Source organism: Malus domestica, chromosome 01, assembly GCF_042453785.1.
Source record: "Malus domestica chromosome 01, GDT2T_hap1".
Taxonomy (NCBI): domain Eukaryota; kingdom Viridiplantae; phylum Streptophyta; class Magnoliopsida; order Rosales; family Rosaceae; genus Malus; species Malus domestica.
In genome coordinates, this window is record NC_091661.1 from 24,112,863 (window position 1) to 24,139,879 (window position 27,017).

The following is a 27,017-nucleotide window of genomic DNA, read 5'->3' on the forward strand; positions in this document are numbered from 1 at the left end:
GTTTGGTAATTGAATGAAGAAGATTACTTTATTAAATCCAAATCGCATCCTTCTTTTTTTTTTTATCTAGTCTTATTCGATTTGGAGCTTAGTGAAGAAGATTACAACTCACTGTACATTGCTTCTTTAAATTTGGAACTTAATGAACCAAAAAGTATCCAAAAGAAAAAGAATAATGAACCAAAAATTGTTCAAAAGAAAAATAACGACAAACCAAAAGTGTCCTATGTTTCCCATAATTACTTCTTCTTTGAAGCACATATGTTCATGTGTGATGCACATGACTTATGTATTGTGGATAAAAAACTAACAAGGTTAATGTGAGATAACAAATTAATGATTTTGGAAACTTAATATAACAAATCGCTTAATATTTTAATTAATATGACAAATTAAAAAGGGAATTGTTATTGACACTTCAAAAATCTCATTTTGTTCTCCAAACATAAAAATATATTTGTGAGAAATGTAGAATAAAATTTTTGGAATGCTAATAACAGTCCGCATTAAAACATGTATATAAATTCATATGACATTTCAAAAAATTTCCGTGTCTATTAACTGTTAAACGTTTCAAAATTTGTGCTTTGGTTGACTTATTGCATTCCAAGGTTTTCTGGAGACTTATTGCATTCCAAGGTTTTTTGCTATAAAAGTTTAAAACAGCCAACAGAAAACAAATTTTGGAGACGTATTGCATTCTAAGGTTTTTTTATTTCAAGGTTTTTTGCACTACAATTTAGTAAAGCAAAACATAAATGACGTTCGTTCCCAAGTATATATCTAACTTATGATAGACACCACTCTGAACTTTCTCTTCCCCACTAAACTAGCCAGACTCACTCTCCCTAGTTCCTCCCTATTACTCTCACTGCAATCATTTTTCTTCCCTTCTTTTCTTCTTTGTCGTGTTCCCGTGCACAGGATGGCAAGAGAAGAAGGCCACGCAATCGGGATCGACCTGGGGACAACCTACTCGTGTGTGGCGGTGTGGCAGAATGATCATGTAGAAATCATAGTGAACGATCAGGGTAACAGGACCACTCCATCTCACGTTGCCTTCACTGATGCCGAAATACTGGTTGGTGAAGCAGCAATTCACCAGGCTATTAGAAACACCAGCAACTCCATTTTTGGTAAGCTTATATTTCTATGAAATATGTTGTGAGTACATATTTTCTTTGTTCAGTTTTGTAGTCACCTGGTTCTTTCAATCCTGGATTTGTTGTACTTGTATACACAATTGCGAAGTTATGCCGAGCTTGAGGTTCAAATTTTCAACATAAATTAAATTTGGGACAAGCAATAATTGATACAAGTGATCAATACCTGTTCACTAGGGTGCAACAATTATGCAATATGCCATACTTTTAATATACTACCGATGAGACAATTTTGAATGAATTGTTACTTAAAGCAATATAGAGCAACTACTATCCACTTTAGAATTGACATTAGAAGTTGTGAAAAATGATATGTTTGACAAAATTTACCCTATGGTATTTTGTTTTTTGAATCATATGCTTGGATTCATCAAAATTGCTGGTATGTCCTTGGTATTGTTCTTTGTTAAAAGTTCTTTAACTTGTTTAGAAAATAAAAAATCCGCATGACTTTGCAGATGCGAAGAGGTTAATTGGTAGGAGACGCAGTGATGCCTCTGTTCAAAGTGATATGAAACTGTGGCCATTTAAGGTAATTGAAGGTTCCGGAGATAAGCCTATGATTGTGGTTACTCAAAAAGGCAAAGAGAAGCAGTTTTCTGCCGAAGAGATCTCATCCATGGTTCTGGCAAAGATGCGAGAGATTGCTGAAGCCTACCTCGGATCAACTGTGACAAATGCTGTTATTACAGTTCCTGCTTATTTCAATAATTCGCAGCGTGAGGCTACAAAAAGTGCAGGTATCAGCGCTGGCCTGAAGGTGATGCGTATCATCAACGAACCAAATGCTGCAGCAATTGCTTATGGGCTTGACAAGAAGGCGGGTTGGTATGGCAAGAGAAATGTGATGATATTTGATTTTGGTGGTGGTACTTTAGACATGTCACTAGTTACCATTGGTGATGGTGTCTTTGAAGTGCAGGCCACGGCTGGAGACACTCACCTAGGAGGTGAAGACTTGGATAACAAAATGGTTAATTATTGCGTTGAGCACTTCAAGAGGAAGCATAAGTTGGACATGAGTGGAAACTTCAAAGCTCTTAGAAGGTTAAAAAGTGAATGTGAGAAGGCAAAGAGGAGACTTTCATTTATGACGACCACAGACATTGAAATTGATTGTTTGCATCAAGGTATCGATTTCCATATAACCATTACCCGTGCCAAATTTGAACAGCTCAACAGTGATTTATTCGACAAGTGCATGGAACCTGTGCATAAGTGTTTGATGGATGCTAAAATGGATGTAGGCAGAGTCCATGATGTTGTACTCACTGGTGGCTCATCTAGAATCCCCAAGGTGCAGCAACTATTACAGAATGTGTTCAAGGGAAAGAAACTATGCAAGACCATCAATCCGGATGAGGCTATAGCATATGGTGCAGCCGTTCAAGCAGCCGTCTTGAGTGGTGGGGATCTAATTGGGAAGATTCAAAACTTTGCTCTCTTGGATGTCACCCCTCTGTCACTTGGTGTGGCGATTGGGATTGATAATCGCATGTCAGTTATTATTCCTAGAAATACAAGAATTCCTGTGAGGATCAAGAAAGATTCTTACACTACTATCTATGATTTCCAAACTGAAGGAACGGTAGCCATTTTTGAGGGTGAGAGCACAGCAGTCGTAGATAATAACTTGTTGGGTAAATTTATTCTGGATGGCATACCTCCAGCTCCTGCTGGTGTTCCTAAAATCACTATTTGCTTTGCTATTGATGACAATGGTATCCTAACTGTCTCTGCAGAAGACAAGTCTACCGGTCGAGAGAAAAGGATTTCGATCAACTGTGACAGAAAAAATTGCGATGGAATTGAGATCATGTAGGAAATGATAAAACTACAGCAAAACGAGGCTAAAGTTGAGGTTTATCCATGTTTCAAATTTGTATGGGGATGTTTTATATGCACTTATGTTTACATTCAATGGTGAATCGTAGTTTAAAATCTTTGCAAAAGCTATAGTTAACCCTATACATTGCTGATCTAACATGACGTTTCAGTATCCAAAAACAAAAAATAGAGCATTTTCTGTGTATGAAGTAAACTAATTGCCATTAACTCTTTATGCAGGTGAACTTATCATCTTAAGTTCCAAAAACAAAAATAATATAGGATTTTTAGTACTAAAACCCAAACAAAAATAATATGTATATAGATGGCAACACAGATCAGCATGTTTTATATGCATGCGTCATGTGTTGACTCCTATGGACAATAAAACTCAAGTGAAAAGAGATATGATGTGCTTTTCAAAGTACACGGAAGAATTATCAACAAGATAAAAATAATACAGAAAATAATGGGATGCAACGAGTAACACCATGTATATGTGGGATGCAAAGTCACTTTTACATTTCCAGAGGTGTGAATTTTGTTTTGCTCCGCTGCATAAATGTAAATGAGGAGATGACAATTTTGATTTGTAAGTATTTATTCGTTTTTATGTAGATTTTTTTGTTAACATAACTTTTTTTTCCGCACAATTGGATGAAATTTTTTCAAGATTTGGACAACATTGATTTCATCTCATTTAGACGTTGATTTCACAAGGGTTGAAGCAAAACTAGAAAAAGTTTAATGAGGAAATGTTTTGTGTGAGAATTGAAAGAGAAAAAAATTGGTGGATGAATGAAAAAAATGCTATGCCTATGTATAAAGGAAACTGTTTTCTTTTTAAATAGTATTTTGCATCCCACGTGAACCACTCTCTTCTTTTTCCCTTGTGGAGCCTACCTTTTGTGATGCAAAATCAGATGCAATTATGCATCTTTTTTTTTTTTTTTTTTGGAAGACTGGAAAAACATCCAGGGCAACAACCAACAACACAAGGAACATCCACAAAGGGACGAACAAAGCAAAACACAGGAAGGCAGAATGCAGGACACCAACAAGACGCTGCCACAAAGGCACAACGCCGACCCAACACACCGCCACAGCACAGAACGATTACGGGGGGCATGGAAGGCCATCCTTATCGAGAATGTGAACCAATGAAGATGGGGGACGTCGGTCCCAAAAGTGATCGCACATCTCCATATTCTTCCTCGACGCCAAAAGGTCCGCCGCTTGGTTGGCCAGTCTTGGAACCCAAGACCAGCGACAGTCCTGAAAAGAGACCCCTACACTCAAAATATTCTGAAGAATAGGGAACACTTCCCATCTGCCCTTGGAAATATCCCCCCGCAAAGAAGAGACAACCTCCAAAGAATCCGATTCCGTAATAACCCTTTGAAATCCCAACTTGGCAGCCAACTCGCACCCCCGCAGCATAGCCATAGCCTCCGCAAACAACGCCGACTGCACCGCAACAGCGATCTTATGAGCCGCCACAAACTGGCCCACATGATCACGCAACACTGCAGCCAAACAAGCCTTACCATCAACCGGGGACCAGCTAGCATCCACATTAATTTTGATGAAGGAATAAGGCGGGGGACACCAACGAGGAGCAAGACCAAGATCAGCAATAGAAGAAGTGACTCGTTGGAAGCATGGAGTCTTAGCCTCCCAGAAGGAAGCCACAGAGAAAGAAATAGCATGCATCACCTGGGAAGGGACAACCGCTACAGCATTGAAAACAAAATTGCACCTAGCCTTCCATATGTGCCAACAAGAAAAGGCAAAAACCGAGATGATCCTCGACCTATCCTCAGTATAAGGTCCCCCAAGAAAAAGACCCTTGAACCAATCGAGGAAGGAAGAAGGCCCACTCCCAGAAAACCGAAGCCCGAGCTGCCCCCCAAACCACACGGGAGCCACCCAAGGACAAAGCAGCAACATATGAACTACCGATTCCTCCTGAGATTTACAGATTGGATACACCGGTAAGGAGGTCGATCGTCTCAGGAATAACCCACACATAGTGGACAACATCTCATTGATTGCTCTCCAGATAAAGTTACGAATTTTGGGATGAGCATCAATTTTCCAAACACCCTTCCAAAACAAAGCATCAGAAGAGGTAGAAGCTCCCACCCCCAGCCGCCGAGAGTGAAGCCAGTGATAGCCCGATCTAACCGAGTAACAGCCCCCTTTCTCCAGAGGCCAAATCAGACGATCACAGGAAGAAAGAGATCCCAAATGAATGGCGTGTATATCAGTGATCTCCTCCTCTGAAATGAAAGGGTGTAAGAATTCTATATCCCAGGATCCGGTACTCTCCCTAATAAGGGAGGAAACCTTCATATTCACAGATACAGGAATATTACCACGGGGAACAGGATGCCCAAGAGGGAGTGAAGGCAGCCATCTATCAATCCACAGCCTAGTATCCCTGCCATTCAGAATCTGCCAATGGGCCCCAGCTTTGAGGATATCCCGCCCCACTAATAGGCTAGCCCAAGCCCACGAGGCCCGACTCCCAAGCTTAGCATCAAGGAAGGAGGAGTATGGAAAATAACGGGCCTTAAGAGTCCTAGCCCATAAAGAGTTGGGATTATGAATAAGCCGCCAACATTGCTTGACCAGCAAAGCGTCGTTAAAATCCTGGAAGTTCCGAAATCCTAAACCTCCATCACACTTAGGCCGACTCAATCGATCCCAACTCATCCAATGGATCTTCCTTCGGTCTGCAGAATCTCCCCACCAAAACCGAGCAGCAATAGAGTCCAGGTCATTACACACAGCCTTCGGGAATTTGAACAAATTCATAGGGTAAGACGGAATAGCTTGAAGCACAGCTTTAATTAATACTTCTTTACCCGCAAGAGACAAGGAAGACTGTTTCCATCCCTGAACTTTTCCAAGCATTCTTCCCTTCACGTAAGCAAGGCTTTGTCTTTTAGATCTTCCCCAAATAGCCGGAAGACCGAGATAATCCCCCGGATCAGAAACCAATTCATTCCGAGAATGGAACTAAGTTGAGTTCGCAACAGAGGAGGAACATTTCTGCCAAAATACACACTGGACTTGCAGAGGCTAACCTCGCTGGATTAGCCGGGATAGAACATCACTAACTAAGAGAAACAAATAAGGTGAAAGAGGATCACCCTGCCGGATTCCCCGAGAAGGGGTAAACCGCTGCCCAGGTTTCCCATTTAGTAACACAGCAAACTCCACAGTAGTCACACAATTCATAATCAAGTTCGTCCAGCCCCTACAAAAGCCCAATTTCAACAGAACCGCTTCTAAAAAGTCCCATTCAACCCGATCATATGCCTTATGCATATCAATTTTAATACCCAATTCAAACTTTCGCTTAGTTTTCCGCAGTTTCAGAAAATGGAACAATTCGTGAGCGATCCCAATATTATCTTGGATTTGCCTATCCGAAACGAAAGCATTCTGCATAAGCGAGATTAACTCCGGCAGCAGCGGCTTCAATCTATTGGCCAAAACCTTCGAAAGAATTTTAAAAGAAAAATTACACAAGCTGATAGGCCGGTACTGAGCCACAGACTCCGGACTGGCAACTTTAGGAATCAACACAATATGCGTAGAGTTAATCCGCTTAGAGATGCCCACCCCCCTCATGAAGTCCCCCACTAAGCCCTTCACCTCCGCCAATATGATATCCCAGTAGGAGTGGAAAAAGATACCTTGGAAACCATGCGGCCCCGGAGCTTTCAAACCACCCATTTGAAAAACAGCATCCTTAATTTCCTCATCGGACACCTGTTTAATAAGCTCAGCATTCATCCCGTCCGACACCAAAGGCACAATGCAATCAATCGTATCACCCCAATCCCTGCTGCCCGCCGAGGTAAACAAGGCTTGAAAATGATCCTCCACTATACCCAAAACCTGATTCTCCTCCTCCACCCAAAGCCCGTCATCCCCCTTAAATTTGGCCACCTTGTTCAGCCTCCTCCTCTGGAGAGTAGTACTATGGAAGAACGCCGTGTTCGCATCACCCTCCCGAAGCCATTTCACCCTAGATCATTGTAACCAATACATTTCCTCTTGCTCTCGTAATTGGTCAACTCTAGTTGTTAGAGCCTTGATCTCTTCCAGATTATCCGCCCAGTTAAGTTGCAGACTAGCCAGATGATTCATCAAAGCTTCAATCTCCAGCCCTCTCTGCTTAAACTTGTTTCTACTCCAATTAATCAAAGAAGACTTACAGACCGAGAGTTTATGGTGCCACGAATCCAACCAGTTATCCTTGCCTTGCAAACTCCAACTATTCTGCACAACATCTCGACAATCTGCCTCCTTAGCCCAGAAAGCCTCAAATCGAAAAGGCCTTTTACCCTTTCGGAACGGAGGCTTAGATTGAACCACCACTGGACAATGATCAGAACCAATAGCCGATTCATGAACGACCACAGAATTGGGCCAGAGGTCCTGCCACCTAACATTAACAGCTACCCGATCCAACCTTTCCTCAATCAGATGCCCAGCCCTTATCCCACGCCAAGTGAACTTAGGCCCTATGAATCCCAGATCCATTAACTCCGCCGCGGACAAAAAATTACTAAGAAAGGTAGGTCTATTATACAAAACACTGGTTCCTCCAGATTTTTCAGAATCCCACATGAATTCGTTAAAATCCCCGCCACAAAGCCACGGGATATCCGTCGGGCCAAACGAATTTTGGAGCCAATTCCAAAACTCCACCTTTTCGGCACGATAGGAAGTGCCATAAACAAAAGTACCTCTCACCCAGGATCCAACTTCTTCAAGATAATAACAAACATCAATGACATGCTTCGATGAGAAGACGACAATAACCCTGAGCGAATCTTGCCACCACAGACTCAATCCCCCCGCCCTGCCAACCGGAGGAACATGAAAACCATTAGAATAACCCAATCTCCTTCGAATACCATCAAGCCTATGATCTTTCATTTTAGTCTCAGACAGAAAGATCATAGTGGGTCTATGCTTTTGAATCAGCCCACGAAGGGCCCTAACTACCGTGTCTGACCCAAGACCACGGCAGTTCCATAGTAGGTAAGTCATGGCTTCCTTGCGGCTGTTGAAGGCCAGCCGCCACCGCCTTGGAATGAACCTCCCTCAGTCGAAGCCTGCAGAATCCTTCCATCCTGCACCCTATCTCTTTCCTCGCACTGCGCGTGACCATTGGGGTTCCGGGAACGCTCAATGTCCCTTCGCAAGGCACCACTGTCTTTCTTCTTAATCTTCTTCTGAGCTGAAAGCGCCAAATCCATTGGTTTCATTTCCATCGGTCTCTTATTTCTACCGACAACTCTGGAATTGATTGGCGGAGAATTCTTGACGGTCTGGCGAAGCCCATCGGCCATATGAGAGCACACAGCTGACTGATGAGTAATATGCGCATCTGGCTCCGCAATATCCTCTTGCTGGCCTACTTCCGCTGAAGGCCCCAGGGTTGGTGGGGAATGGCCCATCACAGCCTCAATTTGACGAACGTCGTTAATTGCAGCACCCCTAATGGACGGGCCCAAGTCCAGCGGGCTTTGAAAACCCATTGAATTGAGAGTTTGTGGGCCTAAAAAACCATACCCCAAAACCAACTGTCTGTTGACACCTTGCATATTTTTTTCCATAACCCAATGAAAAGATTTCGTCCTCCTACTCATATCCCTAGAACCGCCAATTTGTCCCCCGCTCTGCACCTCCCTTGGACTGCAAACCTCAGCAATACTGATGGGTCCCAAATTGTGATCTTCTGGTTCCCCACTATCCATAGCCACCGTGTCCCCCACGCGCTGCTTCCTTCCTCCCCTTTCGACCATCCTTGGCATACCAGCTAGCCTCCTTTCACTAAGGCTACATTGCACAGGTCGCAGATTCTCAGTTGTGTCTCGAATCGGAGCTGCTTTAATCCATTCTCCAAAACCCGCACCTCCATTCCTTCCCAGACCAAAGGAGCATTCCGTGTTCATATGCCCAATTCTACCACAACGATAGCAAAAATCCTGAAGTCTTTCATACCTAAATTCAATCCAGGTATCCTGATTCTGCTTCCTTGGCAACCAACAGCCCGTAACTAATGGTTTAGTGGTGTTAACCACCACTCGGACGCGCAAAAACCTTCGAGCCAGAGATGGGTCTTCCAGCTCCGCAAATTGCCCAATCTCCATCGCTAACCTCTTAATATTCGATTCCGAAGTAAAACATAACGGAACCCCCCTAATTTGGACCCAGAACGGGACCAGTTCCCACTGAACTTCCTCCAACGCTAAAGCCCGGGGCCACCTTGTAACAGAAAAGTTTTTCTTCATCACCGCCCACGGGACCCGAGAGAGGATTTTTCTCGCAGCGCTCTCATCCGGAGCAATAATGCTGAATATGTTATCTTTCACCCATTTGATTTGCACGTCTCCAAACTCCTTCCACGCAGAACGCAAGATATTCCTTATCCCCCACCTGTTCAGCGACTTATCATAAAGAACTGCCCCCACCATCTGAACCCTTTTTTCCATGGTTGTTAATTCTAGAGATTCTTCTAGTTGCACCACCAGATCCGCTACCTCCTCTGACACCCCATCCCGATTATGTTCCCGAACATCACACATTGTATGACCCCAGGTACTTAAAAAGAAGACAGTGAGAAGTATACCTTGAGCTATAATATCCTGTTGTTGGTTTCTTCCACTGTTGTTCGTGAACCCAGTAAAGCCAATTCTTCTCCAGAAATAGATCCAGACGCGATTGTGAACCACCAATACAGGTAATCTAACACTTAGAGCAATAACTGCTCTGAAATGGCAAAGGACATTAATCATTTTACCAAACCTCTGTGCTTCAACCTTCCCAATGCAGTATTGCAATAAAGGCCACCCCACCCACCAGATCAGAAACCTAGTTAAGGCGAGCCGAAATGGGACCCAAAAGGGGTACCGCATCTCCCAGAGCCCCAAGCTACTCGCCCCCAACCTAAGCAAGCAACCACGACCAAGAGGAAAAGCACTCCAACCGACACCGAATTCGGAAGTAGGGTAACCGATCAGAGCAAGCCAAAACCACCAAATCAGAAAATAGGGAAACAAAAAAGGAAGAAGCCCACGAACAGGAAAGCCGAGAACCGGACACTCCCACAGAGGAGAGAAAAGACACTCACTCAGGAGGACTCTCACGGGGGAGAGAAAATGTGTTGATTTGCAATTATGCATCTTTACCTACCCTTTCCGGTGAGTTGCAAAATTTGCAACTTATACAGTTTTACATCACCAAGACCGGAGCAACTTCTCAGACCCGACCCTGTGGGTAACCCAAGTAGGCGCCCTTCTAGGGTCCCATTTCGGAAGGACCCTCAAAAAAAATTTATATCCTGTAATTAACATATAACTACAAAAAAAGTAAAAAATATCATAATTTATTTGCTAGTGTAGTGGAAATATCGGCTTCATTTTTCTTTGAGGTGTTGAGTTCGAAACACAAAGCTGCCTTTCAGTCACTAGATTTTTCTTGATTTTTCTTGTTTTTCAAATTTACTGCCAATCCATCTGTCCAAATAAATATAAAGTTATATAACTCAAGTCTCTTTGCAATTTTTTTTCTTTCAACTTCTCATTCTCTCCATTTCTATTGAATGTTTAAACCAACTATCATATCAACTATCATATGGGCTTAAAGATTGTACTTTAAGGTAATCAAAACTTTGAATTTTATATTTTTTTTTTCAATAACTTTTTATTCAATGGATTATTTTAATATTCAATTCGTTAGTGTGATGTTGATTTTAGAAGGAAAAAAACACAAGAGAAACAATTGGTATTGAATTTATTATACTCATCAATCAAGTTTTGTTGTTATTTACTCTCTTGATCATCAAGTTTTATTGTTCTTCACTCTTAATCTTAAACTCTTTATTGCAAACATTTAGTACATTTGTGTCTAAAAACGTGAATCGTGTAATGTTTAAATAATGTTTGTATATTTATCTTCTTTTGACATTAATTTTTAATGATATTTGATATGAAAATAGAACTTTTTATGTATTTAGCGAATTCTTTTTTATACAAATCAATATACAAAGAACCAGAGATCAGAGAATTTTAGGGCCCAACTTCGAAGGCTCGCCTAGGGTCCCAAATTTTCAGGGCCGGCCGTGCAACTTCTGGCAGCAGCAAACGGGATTGCAGGTTTTTGTGCAAGTTTAGAAGAATTAGAGGGGCGTATTTTTGTTCTTAGGGTCTATTTTTGACAACCACAAGTACAGCCACACCTCTTTGAGCTTCTGTGGCTCCGCCACTAGTATTGGTGTCGTTTGTTTGTTTGGTATATTTTTTTTTTCGGTACTTTTGTACAATTAATGAAGTTATAAAGTAGCTAAAAAAAGTATTGCACGCCAAATTTGTATTAAGCACTTCAAATTCAAAATTTGTGCTTCGGCATTGATGAATCTTAATTTGGCATAAACAAGGAACTAAACATAAATTGTTGCTCCCTGCACAACTATTTAGACAGAAAAACATAAATGATTATACATTTCCCAAGTAGAAATTAATTCCCAGCCAAAGTCATCTCCCTACTACTCTCTCTGCAACAGTTTTTCTTCTTCTTTATACATACTGTGCATTGCTTCTTTAAATTTGGAACTTAATGAAGAAGATTACTTCATGAAGAAGATTAAAACTTACTGTACATTGCTTCTTTAAATTTGGAAAATAATGAACCAAAAGTGTACCCAAAAGAAAAAGAATAAAGAATCAAAAGTGTCCTATGTTCCCCATAATATCTTCTACTTTCTATTCTCTTTTATCTTCTTTCTCTGCTACCATTCAATTCTGTTCTTTAGTACTGTTCTTCTTCCAGTTTCTTAGCTTAGAATGGCGGGAAAAGACAAAGCTGAAGGTCATGCAATCGGGATCGACCTGGGGACAACGTGTGTGGCGGTGTGGCAGTATGATCATGTAGAAATTATAGTGAACGATCAGGGTAGCAGGACAACTCCATCTCACGTTGCATTCACTGATGCCGAAATACTGGTTGGTGATGCTGCATTTAACCAGCTCATCAGAAACCCTTCCAACTCCATCTTTGGTAAGGTTCTTCCCACTTGTACTTTCCAAATTGATAATCAGCTTTTCTCAAATCGATAATGACACATATTGTGTTATTTTAATAAAAGGGGCTGAAAGATTTGTCTTAATTTTGTTATGGTGATCTCAATGGGAGACTTAAGATTGATGCTTAAGAAGTCATAGTCGAACTACAATGATAGTATTAAAGTTTGCACCAGTTTTCTGGTTAAAATTATTGTTATTCTATACAGATTTGTTTACAAAATTCTTTTTAATTATTTTACTTTGTTAGATTTGTTTTCTAATTGTGGCACCAATTTTTAGATGCAAAGCGATTAATTGGTAGAAGATTTAGTGACTCATGTGTTCAAGATGATATTAAGTTGTGGCCTTTCAAGGTCATCGAAGGTCCTCATGATAAGCCTACGATTGTGGTCACTCACAAGGGCCAAGAGAAGCAGTTTGCTGCTGAAGAAATCTCATCAATGGTATTGGGAAAGATGCGAGAGATTGCTGAGGCCTTCCTCGGCTCAACTGTTAAGAGTGCGGTCGTCACAGTCCCTGCTTACTTCAGTGACTCACAGCGTCAGGCTACAAAAAATGCAGCTATGAGTGCCGGCCTAAAGGTGCTGCGTGTCATCAATGAACCGACTGCTGCAGCCATTGCTTATGGCCTTGACAAGAAGGCTGGCTGGTACAGCAAGAGAAATGTTATGATGTTTGATTTTGGTGGCGGTACTTTAGATGTGTCGCTAGTTACCATTAGTTGCGGCATGTTTGATGTGAAAGCCACTGCTGGGGATACTCACCTTGGAGGTGAAGACCTAGATAACAGAATGGTGAATTACTGTGTGGAGCAATTCAAGAGGAAGAATAACTTAGACGTGACTGGAAACTCCAAAGCACTTAGGAGGTTAAAAAATAGTTGTGAGAAAGCAAAGAGGAGACTTTCATTTACGTCTTCAACAGACATTGAAATTGACTGTTTGCACAAGGGTAATGATTTTTATACAACTATTACTCGGGCCAAATTTGAAGAACTCAATAGGGATTTCTTTATCAAGTGTATGGAGCCAGTGAACAAGTGTTTGGAGGATGCTAAATTGGACGTCAGCAGCATCCACGATGTTGTTCTTGTTGGTGGCTCTTCGAGAATTCCTAAGGTGCAAGAACTCTTAAAAAATGTCTTCAAGGGTAAGGAGTTGTGTAAAGGCATTAATCCGGATGAGGCAGTGGCTTACGGTGCTGCTGTTCAGGCTGCAGTCCTGAACGGAAAGGGAAATGAAAAGCTTCAAGACCTCACTTTGTTGGACGTCACGCCGCTATCACTCGGGGTGGAGACTGGGCGTGAACGGGACATGACTGTTGTGATACCAAGAAACACTAAAATGCCCGTCAAGAGGAATTATACTGTTACCACTCGGCATGACAACCAAGCAGTTGTTAGATTTGCCGTTTATGAAGGCGAGAGTACAACAACAGTGAATAATTACTTTCTGGGTGATTTTAGGCTCAAAGACATTCCTCCAGCTCCCAGGGGTGTTCCTAAATTCGATATTGATTCCAATGGGATTCTGAACGTATCTGCTGAAGACGTGCTGACTGGCCAGAAGAAGGGGATAACTCTCACCAATGAAACAACTTGTGAGGGAATTGAAAGAATAACGTAAGAAAGAATCTTATGTCATACTACAAACTGAAACAGAATTTGTTTTACTTATGCGTGTCTATTCTGTAATTTATATTGATAAAATGGTTCTAATGTTTCAACTATTATGTTAATTTTGAATTCGTGCTTTCACACGTTTACCCTTTATTTATATATCTATAACAATTAGGGGTTTTAAACTTCCAAAATAAAAAATTAATAATTAGGGTTTTTGAAACAATGACCTAATCGTTCATCTAACAAACAATGCACAAAACCAGTACAATTATTTACACACTCTAATAGAGATGCATCCTATCAGGGATGGAACCAGGATCTAAAAACGGGAGGGCCGAAAGCATGAATCTTATAAGTAAAACATTCAAATTTCAACAAATATGTAAACTTTTGGAAAAGTGGTGGGGCGCCATGGCCACTGCAGGCTCAACATCAGTCCACCCTACATCCTATCAATATATGTCAGATTCGTTTGTATATATGAGTGTGTGTTGACAAGTGTATAGATCTTATGTATTCAAAAACAACAAAAAATTAACATTTTACCAAAATTTATACAACCAACATGTTTTGGGACCTAGATGAAGCCAATATGTGATCATATTCCTATAGTTAGTCCTTTCCTGCAGTGTGGCATTAGGATCATGCTGGACGTTAATTTGATATTATAAGCCTCTTACATTTTTTTTTACCTTTTTAAAACTTCCTTTTATTTGCTCTTCATTGTAAGTGGTGGATTGCCTAGTGGATATGACTCCTTTTCAACTCACTACTTTCTAGATGCAAGCTATCAAATTCCGAAGACATTTCTGATATGGTTTAGAGTAATAGCATCGCTTGTAATAAATAAATAAATAAATTGAAAAAAAAAAACCTATTTGTTCTTCATTATCTTTTTCCTTTCATTTAGTGCCGTGAAATTCCGAAGACACATATATATCTGGTTTGTGGTGAAATATGTACAACTAATAATTTTGTATATAAAATTCATTTTCTTAGTGTGGGAATGGAGAATTGAACTTACATATTGGATGCGTGAGTAAAAGCTCTAAACCATACATGCCCTTTGCAAGTATTATTTTTTTTTTAACTCTGTTGATGCTGCAATTTTATCCAATTTTAGAATGTGAGACGGCCAGTAGCTTAAATTTGAGTGGAGTTGTGTAATTAAAGGAGTTGCAATTGATAAGTTTAATCGTAGAAATTTGTTCTTTTTGTTTTCTCGGTTTTGCGCTTTGGCATGGATGAACCTTTATCAAACAATTAACCAAAACTATCGGTTGTTCTTCTTTGAGTCTTAGCGCTGAGAATGTTGAGAATGTCATGAGAAGAAGAAGAATTCTCCCAATTTTCCAAATCTGCCTTAAAAAGTCATCGAAACAGAAGAATTCTCGAAGGAGTACATTACTTAGCTACTGAGATATATGCTAGCTTTCTATCTGCAAGTCCAGTTCCACTTTCAATATTCTCTCAGAAAAAAATAAAAAGAGCAATGTTATTCATACCATATTTTTATACCACATTTCTATAACATCTTAGGTGGTATCTGATGTGGACAGCCACATCAATTGAAAAATTTGCAAATTAACCCAAGGAAAAGAAGGAAAAAAACTCTTCCTACACTACAATCATCATTTAATTAACTAGTTTTTCTTAATTATTAGTTTAATAAATAATGAACTAAATTTAAAAATAGGATTAATTCAAATAATGTGGCTATCCACATCAAATGTCACATAAAGTGATATGAAAATGTGATACAAAAATATAATATGAATAACATTACACAAATAAAAAAAGAAGGTAAAGTTAAAAGGTAGTAAAGGTAACGGTATAAAGCAGAGTCCTTATCATTTATGCTTTTTTTTGTTTTTTTTTTGGGTAATCGTTATCGTTTGTGCTTTGGTTGCTGCATAATTTGGCATAGAACAGGCAACGGAAAATAAATTTTGGAGACTTATTGCATTCCAACGTTTTTTGCACAAAACTTTAGAAAAGTAAAAGATAAATGATTCTTCGTTCCCAAGTTAGATCTAACTTATGAAAGACACCACTCTGAACTCTTTCTCTTCCCCAATAAACTAGCCTGACTCACTCTCTCTAGTCCCTCCCTATTACTCTCACTGAAATAATTTTTCTTCTCTGCTCTTCTTCTTTATCGTGTTCCCGTGCAGAGAATGGCAGGAAAAGAAGGCCACGCAATCGGGATTGATCTGGGGACAACGTACTCGTGTGTCGCAGTGTGGGAGCACGAACGTGTGGAAATCATAGTGAATGATCAGGGTAACAGGACCACTCCATCTTGTGTTGCCTTCACTGAGACTGAGCGATTTGTTGGTGATTCAGCCATCAACCAAAGCATCAGGAACCCCACCAATTCCATTTTTGGTTAGCTCCTCGTTTATCTACTATTAATTTAACAGTGTTTAATTTCGGAGTTAGTTCATGGAAAATGCTTATACGCCAAGCCTAATAGAATTTATTTTTTTAACACAACAAAAGGCAGTAAGTATGAACATTATGAAGTTGAATTATAACTATCGCTGCAGCGTATTTTGTCGTTAAGATGAGTTATTCATTAAATATTCGAATAACTTATCTTACTAACCACATAGAAATTGTTCTTTCTTTGTAGGAATGTTTTTTTTTTTTTCTAAATTAATCATTGATTTGCAGATGCAAAGAGGTTAATTGGTAGGAGATTCAGTGATGCCACTGTTCAAAGTGATTTGAAGCTCTGGCCATTTAAAGCCACTGAAGGTCCTGGCGGCAAGCCCTTGATTGTGGTTACCCACGACGGACAAGAGAAACAGTTTGCTGCCGAAGAAATTTCAGCCATGGTTCTATCGAAAATGCGGGAGATTGCTGAGGCCTACCTCAACTCCACTGTGAAGAATGCAGTTATCACTGTCCCTGCTTACTTCAATGATTCACAGCGTCAGGCTACAAAAAATGCTGGCAACACTGCTGGTCTAAATGTGATGCGCATCATCAACGAACCAACTGCTGCAGCAATTGCTTATGGCATTGACAGGAAGGCTGGCTGGTATAGCAAGAGAAATGTGATGATATTTGATTTAGGTGGTGGTACTTTAGATGTTTCACTACTTACCATAGGTGATGGTGTGTTTGAAGTGAAGGCCACGGCTGGAGACACTCACCTTGGAGGAGAAGACTTCGATAACAAAATGGTGGACTTTTGTGTTGAGCAATTCAAGAAGAAGCATAATTTGGACGTGAGTGGAAACTCTAAAGCACTAAGGGTGCGTTTGTTGCACCGGACTGTCTCGGACTGGACTAGCTGCAGGGACTAAGCTGGACTGGCTTAGACTAGACTAAGTTGGACTAGCTTAGTGAAGCGTTTGGTGCAGTATCGGACTAAGAAGCAGAATAACATAAATATGTGAAAAATGGATCTTTTTTTTTTTAACTAAAGAAAATATAATGCCTAAATAATGTTGAATACCACACCGTGAAATATTGTATCAATTGATAAATTTTACATCCAATGTTTGAAACTTGAAGGCCTACTTGAAAATGAATACAATAAATATTGCACCGAAAGCCATGTGTGAACATATATAAGATATTCTACAAGCAAATGTTACAATAAGAAATAAAACAATAAACTTGATGCAAAAATGTTGTTAAAGGATGTCTTCGGAAGTCTTGTTGTTATGAGCTGAATTGAGTCTCGAAACTAAGTGTAGGGCATTCAAGATCCCCCAAGTTTAGCACAACAACAACTCCCGTCTCACACAGAATTCAGGAATGCTAATGAGTCCTTTCCATGTAAACCAACAAAAGTCCTTGTTAAATACATAGAAAGTGAAAGCTTCACCTAGAACATCACCCATGTCTGCTACACGCAAGTCATGGCCATCAACACCAACACTGAGAGCCACAGGGGCATCGCCAGCTAGAACTCCTGTGACATCACCATTGCCTCCGATGAATATCTATACTGCAATCTCTATGCAAAGCCAAAATTGGATAAAGTGAGAACACTAGCATGCATTCAAACTTAATAAACAAAACATACGACCTGACTTCACATGCATAATTAATAACCATAAGATGTTCTGAGCATACGGATGCAAAGAGTTTAGATTAGCATTGCAATGTCCAAGCTGGACAATGCAAAGCATTCTAATTAAGGCAAAATTACAAAAGTAGAAAGTATGAGACTCAAAGCAGAAAATGAAAGGGAAAGGGGAAAATACATGAAAATAACATCTTACCACTACACAAGTACGGATGTCAAAAGTAACAGGATACACAGCATTTTCAAATTCAGCTACATCAAGCCCAAAACCAAATCATAAAGCTCATATTGTACAAATAAATAACAAATGGTCATGTAGCTTTATGCTTAACAATCGTTATAAACGTCAAGTCTCAGGTGTGTGCCTTCTTGAAAACTTAAAAAAAGGTTCAAAGCTTGGAATCAAACAAATTAAAGCCGCTATTCACGGGATGAAATAAATGAGAGAAATGAATGAACCTATAATAGGCAAAATCTTATTGCACGATTCCAAGAAATGCTTCGTCAGAATCTCTTTTGATTCAGACTTGACACTCTCCAATTCTTCCAGAGTAGGAGCAAACATAGTCTTCCCCATCTTTCTTTGTTTTGGGAATGTACTTGGTACCTTTGCTACAAGGCTAGCACAAAATAACTTCAAATCATCCATTCCAGCCTGTCTCAAAAGTGTAAAGTTCATGAGCAAATATTTTAACATTTTACAATAACAAATGATTTAATAATTCATTGCCTCCTTTTTCTATTTTAAACTTCCCCTTTCTTCAGAAACCTCGACACGGAAGGGAGGATTTATTGGCTCCTACCAGCTGAGAAAGGATTATTAAGAGTAAGGAGCCTAGTAAATTATGCAACTGAAAAAAATAACTTACCAAAAACTCGTGATTCTGTTTAAGTAGAGGAGTAAAGGAAGTGCAAAATTTCTCCATGTCTCCCATGACATCACCATTGCCTCCGATCACCTTCAACAACAAGTCTTTTTCGGGAGAATATTTGCTTCCAAGCTATCATTCCACTGAACAATTAAGTTAAATTTTCTAACCAATAAAATTTCACTTAAGAGAGTAGTAAAACAATAAATCATAGAGTACAACCAATGATAAGTTGCTGGGAGTTTTCCGAAATTTCCTCTGTTGAAGCAGTAAGACTATACTAAGAAGCAAGGCATTTCTCGAACATGGGAAAACACAGAAATGCTTTCGTGTTTAATAAGTGTAATAGCTTCATGCTTTCATATGAGTTCTGTACTATATACTAAAAAGAAAGAAAACTAGTTTGAGTATATGGAGAACATGGAAATACACTAAAGTGTTGCCAGGCCAAGTAATTAAAAAGCAACTAGGCAAAGCCGGCAACTTGCAAAATATAATTGTCACTAGTGAAGCATAAAAATAGGACATTCAAAGGGAAAGATTGTTGGTATATGGTCCAGCCCATGATCAATGTTCTAGATTATTCTAGTAAGCAAGAGATGAGGCTGGAGCTTGCTAGACAATTCTAGCATGTTATTAAGTTGATGGAAGAAGCTAGAGAGTACTAGCTTCCTTGGTTGCAAATGGAAAGATCTAGAAGCTACAAGTATGTGGCTAGTCTAGATTTTTCTATACTAGAGGTTTGAAGAAGGAACTAGAAACTAGTAGAATGCCAAGCCCTCACCTATAAATATGGGTGTGATGTAACCAATAGAGAACTAAGAGTGAGTAGCAAAGGATCAAGTCCAAAGCTAGAGTTCAACTCCAAGAGTGAGAGTGAGAGTGTTCCACTACACATTGTGTGAGTGAAGTTTAGAGTGATAGAAAGTGTGTGTTATACTTTCTTGTATCCATCAAGCCTTGTCTTTGGCTTGGTAAGACTACTCTTGTTGTATTCATCTTTTTCATATAGTGAAGATTGATCCTTGTTTGGTGGACGTAGGCATAAATTGCCGAACCACATAAATTCTTGGTGTCCATTTTCTACTTTACCTTGTGCATTCTCTATCTTGTAGTACCGACATTCCTAACAAGTGGTATCAGAGCCCGGTTGGCTCGTACTGCGAGATGGAAGGAAGTGGCACTATGATCAAACTCACCAACTCCAATTGGGTAACATGGAAGCCAAGGATGGAGGACATTCTCTATTGCAAGGATCTGCATGAGCCAATTGAAGGAGATGCCGCTAAGCCAGAGAGCATGTCCGATGCCGAGTGGAAGAAGATGAATCGCAAGGCTATTGGCACAATTAGACAATGGGTGGACGATAGTGTTTTTCACCATGTGTCTAATGAAACCAATGCTCGCGAGTTTTGGACAAAGCTTGAGTCCTTGTTCGAGAAGAAAACTCCAGCTAAGAAAGCCTTCTTGATCAAAGAGCTCATCAATGTGAAGTACAAGGATGGTTTAAGTGTAGCAGAACACTTGAACAATTTCCAGAATATCATCAACCAGTTGGCTACTATGAAAATGACGATCGAGGACGAGCTACAAGCGCTCTTGTTACTTGGATCCTTGCCAGACAGTTGGGAGACCTTTGTGGTGAGTATAAGTAACTCTGCTTCTAATGGTGTTCTTACCCTTGATAATGTTAAAAATAGCATGCTCAATGAAGAAACAAGGAGAAAGACTTCTGGCACAGATAGCAGCCAAGTATTTGTCACAGAGAACCGCGGAAGAAGCAAGAGTAGAGGACCTAGAGGTCATGGCAGGAGTCCTAGCCGATCCAAGTCAAGGTTCAGGGGTGCATGCCACCATTGTGGCAAAGAAGGCCATATGAAGAAAAATTGTCGAGTTTGGAAGAGAGAGCAAAGGGAAGGAAACAATCAGAAGAAAGATGATACTGGCAATACCACTGCTGTCATATGTGGTGATGTACCAGAAATATTGTCTGTTGGTGAATGTCTGCATATGGGCAACTCTGACAGAGACATTGAATGGATCTTTGACAATGGAGCTTCCTTCCATGCTACGTCCAAACGGGAGTTCTTCAGTACATACAAAGAAGGTGACTTTGGCATAGTGAAGATGGGGAATGAAAGCTATTCCAAAATTCTTGGAATTGGTGATATATGTCTAAGAACTAATCTCGGCTGCCAATTGATGTTGAAAGATGTGAGACATATTCCTGATATACGTCTCAATCTGATATCCATTGGTACCCTTGATCGACAAGGATATTATCACCATATTGGCGAAGGAAAATTGAAGCTTACTAAAGGCTTAATGGTGGTAGCAAGAGCACGACTTTGTTGTACGTTGTACCGGTCAAATGCCAAGGTTTTGAAAGGTGAGTTGAATGCTGTGGAGGACTCATCTCTAGACTTGTGGCATAAGAGGCTAGGTCACATGAGCGAGAAAGGCCTACAGGTTTTGGCAAAGAAGTCTCACATTCCCTTTGCCAAAGGTACGTCGTTAAACTCTTGTGAGCACTGTTTATTAGGAAAACAAAGAAGAATTAGTTTTTCGATTCCATCTACAAAGAAAGGAAACTTGTTAGATCTTGTTTATTCAGATGTGTGTGGTCCCATGGAAGTCGAGTCACTTGGAAGAAATAAATATTTTGTTACTTATATTGATGATGCTTCACGAAGGGTGTGGGTGTATTTGTTGAAATCCAAAGACCAGGTGTTTCAGACATTCCAGGAGTTCCATGCCATGGTGGAGAGGGAAACTGGGAAACCTCTCAAGTGCCTTCGTAGCGACAACGGCGGCGAGTACACATCTCACCAGTTTAGAGAGTATTGTGTAAAACATGGCATACGTCATGAGAAGACAGTTCCTGGAACTCCACAACATAACGGTGTTGCTGAAAGAATGAACCGAACCATCATGGAGAAAGTCAGGTGTATGTTGAGGACTGCAAAGTTATCTAAGCAGTTCTGGGGTGAAGCTGTAAGGACAGCCTGCTATTTGATCAACCGATCTCCATCAGTACCATTAGGTCTTGATGTTCCAGAGAGAGTATGGACTGGTAATGATGTGTCTTACTCTCATCTGAAGGTGTTTGGTTGCAAAGCTTTTGTGCATGTGCCCAAAGAGCAGAGATCGAAGTTAGACTACAAAGCTACACCGTGCATCTTTCTTGGTTATGGCGGTGAAGATTTTGGTTACAGATTATGGGACCCATACCAGAAGAAGTTTATCCGAAGTAGAGACGTGGTCTTTTATGAAGATCAAACAATTGGGGATTCGGATAAAGAGGCACAACCAGATGGCGCAGTCAGAGGAGTTGATCCATTAGCTTCAGATGAAGAAAGTCACGATGACATCCCTGAAGCAACTGCCAATGAAGTGCCTGCAGAATCAGATAATGCTGATCAAGAGGAGCCTGATCAAGATGTGCCAGACCATGAGATTGCTGATCAGGGGGAGCCTAGTCAAGAAGAGCAGATTCAAGGAGAACCCAATCAGGGGGAGCCTCCAGCCCTACAAGAGAATGAAGATCAGGTCAGAAGATCCATCAGAAGTCGAAGACCGTCTACCAAGTATTCTTCATCAGAGTATATCATGTTGACTAATTATGGAGAGCCCGAAACATATGAGGAGGCCAGAGCTCATAACGACAGTGACAAATGGATGAAGGCAATGGAGTCGGAGATGGATTCCTTATCAAAGAATGATACCTATGAGCTGGTGGAGCTTCCAAAGGGCAGGAAAGCATTGAAAAACAAGTGGGTGTTCAAATTGAAAAGAGACGACAACATGACAAGGTACAAGGCTCGTTTGGTTGTCAAAGGTTTTGGTCAAAAGAAAGGAGTTGACTTTGATGAGATTTTCTCACCGGTGGTGAAGATGACTTCCATTCGAGTTATCCTTGGTATGGCAGCAAGCATGGATCTTGAGCTCGAGCAGTTAGATGTTAAAACTGCATTTCTCCACGGCAATTTAGAAGAGGAGATATACATGGAGCAACCCAAAGGCTTTGAAGTCAAAGGTAAAGAAAATTTGGTGTGCAAGCTCAAGAAAAGTTTATATGGTCTTAAGCAGGCTCCGAGACAGTGGAATAAGAAGTTCAACTCATTCATGGTGAGTAATGGGTACAAGAGAACTCATGCTGACTCTTGTGTCTATATCAAACAATTTTCTGGAGGTACATTCATCATCTTATTGCTTTATGTTGATGACATGTTGATTGTCGGACAAGATGCTTCTATGATTAAAAAGCTCAAAGAAGAGTTATCTAAGTCCTTTGACATGAAGGACTTAGGGCCAGCCAAGCAGATTTTGGGCATGGAGATAATTCGTGACAGAAAATCCAAGAAGTTGTGGCTGTCACAAGAAAAGTATGTTGAACGGGTGCTTGAAAGGTTCAACATGAAAGCAGCCAAACCGGTAAGCTCACCTTTAGCCAATCATATCAAGTTGAGCAAAGAGTCGTGTCCAAAAACATATGAAGAAAAGGAGAAAATGGCAGTTGTTCCCTACTCTTCAGCAGTAGGAAGTATCATGTATGCAATGGTGTGCACACGACCAGATATTGCTCATGCAGTAGGTGTGGTGAGCAGGTTTCTCTCTAATCCAGGGAAGGACCACTGGGAAGCCGTTAAGTGGATTCTCAGATATTTGAAGGGGACTTCTAAGATGTGCTTGTGCTTTGGCGGTTCCAAACCAATCTTGGAAGGATTTACAGATGCTGACATGGGAGGTGACCTGGATGGTAGAAAATCTACATCTGGGTACTTGTTCACTTTTGCCGGGGGAGCCGTGTCTTGGCAATCCAAGTTGCAAAAGTGTGTTGCTTTGTCCACAACCGAGGCTGAATACATAGCCGCTACAGAAGCATGCAAGGAGTTGTTGTGGCTGAAGCAGTTTCTCCAAGAGTTGGGTTTGAAGCAAAGTGATTATGGCATTTATTGTGATAGTCAGAGTGCTCTGGACTTGAGCAAGAACACTACATATCATTCACGCACTAAGCACATTGATATTCGTTATCACTGGATTAGAGACGCTATCGAGAACAAGTTGCTGCAGCTGAAGAAGATTCATACCGATAATAATTCTTCAGACATGTTGACAAAGGTAGTCACAAAATCAAAGTTGGAATTCTGCATTAAAGCTGCTGGGATGAACTTCAGGTAACTTGGAGTCATGATCGGAATTCCTCCCTCATGGACTGGAAGGGGAGATTGTTGGTATATGGTCCAGCCCATGATCAATGTTCTAGATTATTCTAGTAAGCAAGAGATGAGGCTGGAGCTTGCTAGACAATTCTAGCATGTTATTAAGTTGATGGAAGAAGCTAGAGAGTACTAGCTTCCTTGGTTGCAAATGGAAAGATCTAGAAGCTACAAGTATGTGGCTAGTCTAGATTTTTCTATACTAGAGGTTTGAAGAAGGAACTAGAAACTAGTAGAATGCCAAGCCCTCACCTATAAATATGGGTGTGATGTAACCAATAGAGAACTAAGAGTGAGTAGCAAAGGATCAAGTCCAAAGCTAGAGTTCAACTCCAAGAGTGAGAGTGAGAGTGTTCCACTACACATTGTGTGAGTGAAGTTTAGAGTGATAGAAAGTGTGTGTTATACTTTCTTGTATCCATCAAGCCTTGTCTTTGGCTTGGTAAGACTACTCTTGTTGTATTCATCTTTTTCATATAGTGAAGATTGATCCTTGTTTGGTGGACGTAGGCATAAATTGCCGAACCACATAAATTCTTGGTGTCCATTTTCTACTTTACCTTGTGCATTCTCTATCTTGTAGTACCGACATTCCTAACAAAGATTAGTACGAATAATCCTAGGTCACCAAATAAATGAAGGGGATCAAAGTCAGTACAATTTTTTCATCATGCCATTTTATCAGGGTCTTGGCATAGGCATTATAAACAGCTCGAATCGTAACCCAATCTAGAGGATGCTCCCGTAAGTTCCGAAACAGCTCTACCAAAAAATCCATGTATCTGAAAATAAATCAAGAGTAGTATGAAAAATGTGATGTATCGCACTTTGACAAAGTGCAGAGGTGGTTCTAAAGCCAAAAGAAAATAATCTGAGTTTATGATTCTATCGTGTACCTTGTGAGCCAAACAAGAGAAACAGAGGTACTCTTGAAAAGAGTATTTGTTTTGACAGCATAGTTCACCAAACTGTACAAGTATTCGAACTTGGAAGGATTGGATTGATATATTCTTTCCATTGGTTACACACAGGAAAAAGTGCAGAGAGTGAGTATAATAACATGCATTCAAACTCAAGAAACAAAATATATATCATATGTATATAGATTATACCCACAAGACAAAGACAAAGACGAGCCGATTTTCTCCATAATGACAAAAGCAAGCATAAGGTAGTAAAAACTTGCAGCGAAAATAAAAGGAGAAAATAAATGAAAATAGCATCTCACCACTGCACAAGCAAAGATGGATGTCCTAACACGATTCAAAGGTTCTCCAAATTGAACTGGATCAAGGCGAGAACCAAAGTTAGGAAGTTGATCGATGTTATACATATAAAAAAACACATGGGGTATGTAGCATGCATTAAGCTCAAAAAACCATGTGCAAGCAGCAAGTAACGAGGTTCAACACTTCAAATGAAAGTTATACACACACACACACACACACACTAATCATTGGGGTTACCAGCACTACCCCGACCCGTCAAAAACCCAAGCCAAACAACTAGAAGGTATATATAAGCATAACAACTAGAAGGATTATACGAGGAATCAATCAGAACCCATTCATAATTTCGAACCCAAAACAACAAAATCAATCAGAACCCAATAATGATTTCACAATCTACAAAACAAAATCATAGAAATAGGTCGTCGAATTTGGAATTTACCAGATGAAGATGAGCAGGACGAGCGAGAAGGACCAGCGAGGAGGACCGGAGAGGAGGACGACCAAGAATGAGGAGCGAGCAACACTCTCGAAGACGGGCTTAGCAATCCCGTGAGAATTGGGGGTTCTCGTTAAGAACGTTTAGAGAAGGGGTTAGTCGGAGCGAGTACCGGCTAATCCCATTAAACTTAATCCCCACACCAAACAAACACTGGACTATAGTCCAGTCCAGTCCAATGAAACTTAGTGAGCCCAAACAAACACACCCTAAGGAGGTTAAGAAACGCATGTGAGAAAGCAAAGAGGAGGCTTTCGTTTACTTCAGCCACTGACATTGAAATCGACTGTTTGTATGAGGGAACTGATTTCTATACAACTATTACCCGTGCCAAATTTGAGCAACTGAACATGGATTTCTTTAACAAGTGTCTGGAGCCAGTCGAGAAGTGTTTGAAGGATGCCAATATGGAAGTAAGCAGTGTCCATGATGTTGTTCTTGCCGGTGGATCTTCTAGAATTCCCAAAGTGCAGCAACTATTGCAGGATGTGTTCAAGGGGAAGCAGTTGTGCAAGAGTATCAATCCGGATGAGGCAATTGCGTATGGTGCTGCTGTTCAAGCTGCAGTCTTGAGTGGGAATGGAAATGGGAAGCTTCAAGACTTCACTCTCTTGGATGTCACCCCTTTATCACTTGGACTTGAGTGTGAAGAGTGGGATGGTTCCAAGTTATTCATGAACATTGTGATTCCAAGAAATTCTAGAATTCCAGTCATGCAGAAAACAAGTGTAACTACCTCTTCTGACAATCAAGTTTCGGTGGGCTTTGCTGTTTATGAGGGTGAAAGCAGCATAGCTCAAAAACAATAACTTTTTGGCTGAATTTACCCTTTATGGTATTCCTCCAGCTCCGCAAGGTGTTCCTTCATTTGAAGTTTGCTTCAATATTGATGCCAATGGTATCCTGAATGTCTCCGCCAAAGACAAGTCCACCGGCCAAAAGAAAGGGATTACAATCAAGAGTGACAGTGACATTCGAAATTTTGAAGGAATTGAGAAAGTGAACTGAAGACCTATTTGGTAGGCTGGATCAGATTGGAACATTAATATTGGTATTAACGATCAATTAGTTGAATGAGGCGTTGTTAGAGTTTTCATTTTGCATTCCGATGTTAAATCCTTATTATGATGAATTTTGATGAAGTTTTAATAGACTTTCATAAATTCTATATGTATGATTTGTGTAAATTTCTTCAAAATCTCATAGGGATGAATTCGGAGAGGTATGATTTGTCAAATCTTGATTGAATACACCCTATTAAACTTTGTAGGCTCCATTAAAATTTTGATTGAATACATCCGAATTTTACTTTTATAAAACTTTATAAATCCTAATTAAATATAGAATAAATTACGTTCCATTTCCAACCACTGGGCTAAAATAAGCTCTAGAAGAAAAATATATCTCTAGGCTAGATTCTTTTCAACTGGGCTAA

At 40.3% G+C, this 27,017-nt stretch overlaps 4 protein-coding genes and 1 pseudogene across 5 annotated transcripts; 4 read left to right on the forward strand and 1 right to left on the reverse strand.

Annotated features, from left to right (window-relative positions):
• Positions 1–700: 700 nt before the first annotated feature.
• On the forward strand, positions 701–3,115 carry LOC103426386 (heat shock cognate 70 kDa protein-like). Its single transcript, XM_008364480.4, has 2 exons — positions 701–1,136; positions 1,622–3,115. The coding sequence occupies exons 1-2, from the start codon at positions 791–793 to the stop codon at positions 2,983–2,985; spliced, it is 1,710 nt and encodes a 569-aa protein (XP_008362702.4). The 5' UTR covers positions 701–790; the 3' UTR covers positions 2,986–3,115.
• A 991-nt stretch (positions 3,116–4,106) lies between these two features.
• LOC103417751 (uncharacterized) lies at positions 4,107–8,063 on the reverse strand. Its single transcript, XM_029106327.2, has 3 exons — positions 7,255–8,063; positions 6,117–7,032; positions 4,107–6,014 (listed from the first exon to the last, which is right to left on the reverse strand). Exons 1-3 carry the CDS (start codon positions 8,061–8,063, stop codon positions 4,107–4,109), a joined length of 3,633 nt encoding a protein of 1,210 aa, XP_028962160.2.
• Positions 8,064–11,799: 3,736 nt separating this feature from the next.
• LOC103417737 (heat shock cognate 70 kDa protein-like) lies at positions 11,800–13,852 on the forward strand. The gene is made up of 2 exons (XM_070818907.1): positions 11,800–12,074; positions 12,380–13,852. Exons 1-2 carry the CDS (start codon positions 11,861–11,863, stop codon positions 13,723–13,725), a joined length of 1,560 nt encoding a protein of 519 aa, XP_070675008.1. The 5' UTR covers positions 11,800–11,860; the 3' UTR covers positions 13,726–13,852.
• A 1,831-nt stretch (positions 13,853–15,683) lies between these two features.
• On the forward strand, positions 15,684–26,769 carry LOC103427902 (heat shock cognate 70 kDa protein-like). Of its 2 annotated transcripts, XM_070818925.1 has the most exons (3): positions 15,684–16,109; positions 16,398–16,984; positions 25,797–26,769. In XM_070818925.1, exons 1-3 carry the CDS (start codon positions 15,899–15,901, stop codon positions 25,815–25,817), a joined length of 819 nt encoding a protein of 272 aa, XP_070675026.1. In that variant the 5' UTR covers positions 15,684–15,898; the 3' UTR covers positions 25,818–26,769. The 2 variants fall into 2 exon arrangements, with proteins under 2 accessions (XP_070675026.1, XP_070675015.1); XM_070818914.1 differs by lacking the exon at positions 25,797–26,769 and having other exon boundaries at positions 15,760–16,109; positions 16,398–17,285.
• LOC114822503 (heat shock 70 kDa protein 4-like) lies at positions 25,933–26,769 on the forward strand (annotated as a pseudogene).
• Positions 26,770–27,017: the final 248 nt, after the last annotated feature.

Bases quoted from the DNA above. Each gene is read 5' to 3' on its own strand.
- LOC103426386 (XM_008364480.4), top strand. From the start codon at position 791: ATGATAGACACCACTCTGAACTTTCTCTTCCCCACTAAACTAGCCAGA. The intron at 1,137-1,621 runs GTAAGCTTATAT...ATGACTTTGCAG, and splicing joins CACCAGCAACTCCATTTTTG to ATGCGAAGAGGTTAATTGGT.
- LOC103427902 (XM_070818914.1), top strand. From the start codon at position 15,899: ATGGCAGGAAAAGAAGGCCACGCAATCGGGATTGATCTGGGGACAACG. The intron at 16,110-16,397 runs GTTAGCTCCTCG...ATTGATTTGCAG, and splicing joins CCCCACCAATTCCATTTTTG to ATGCAAAGAGGTTAATTGGT.
- LOC103417737 (XM_070818907.1), top strand. From the start codon at position 11,861: ATGGCGGGAAAAGACAAAGCTGAAGGTCATGCAATCGGGATCGACCTG. The intron at 12,075-12,379 runs GTAAGGTTCTTC...ACCAATTTTTAG, and splicing joins CCCTTCCAACTCCATCTTTG to ATGCAAAGCGATTAATTGGT.
- LOC103417751 (XM_029106327.2), bottom strand. From the start codon at position 8,063: ATGACTTACCTACTATGGAACTGCCGTGGTCTTGGGTCAGACACGGTA. The intron at 7,033-7,254 runs GTTGGATTCGTG...ACAATGATCTAG, and splicing joins TTGCAAGGCAAGGATAACTG to GGTGAAATGGCTTCGGGAGG. The intron at 6,015-6,116 runs GTTAGTGATGTT...AACTCAACTTAG, and splicing joins CACCTTATTTGTTTCTCTTA to TTCCATTCTCGGAATGAATT.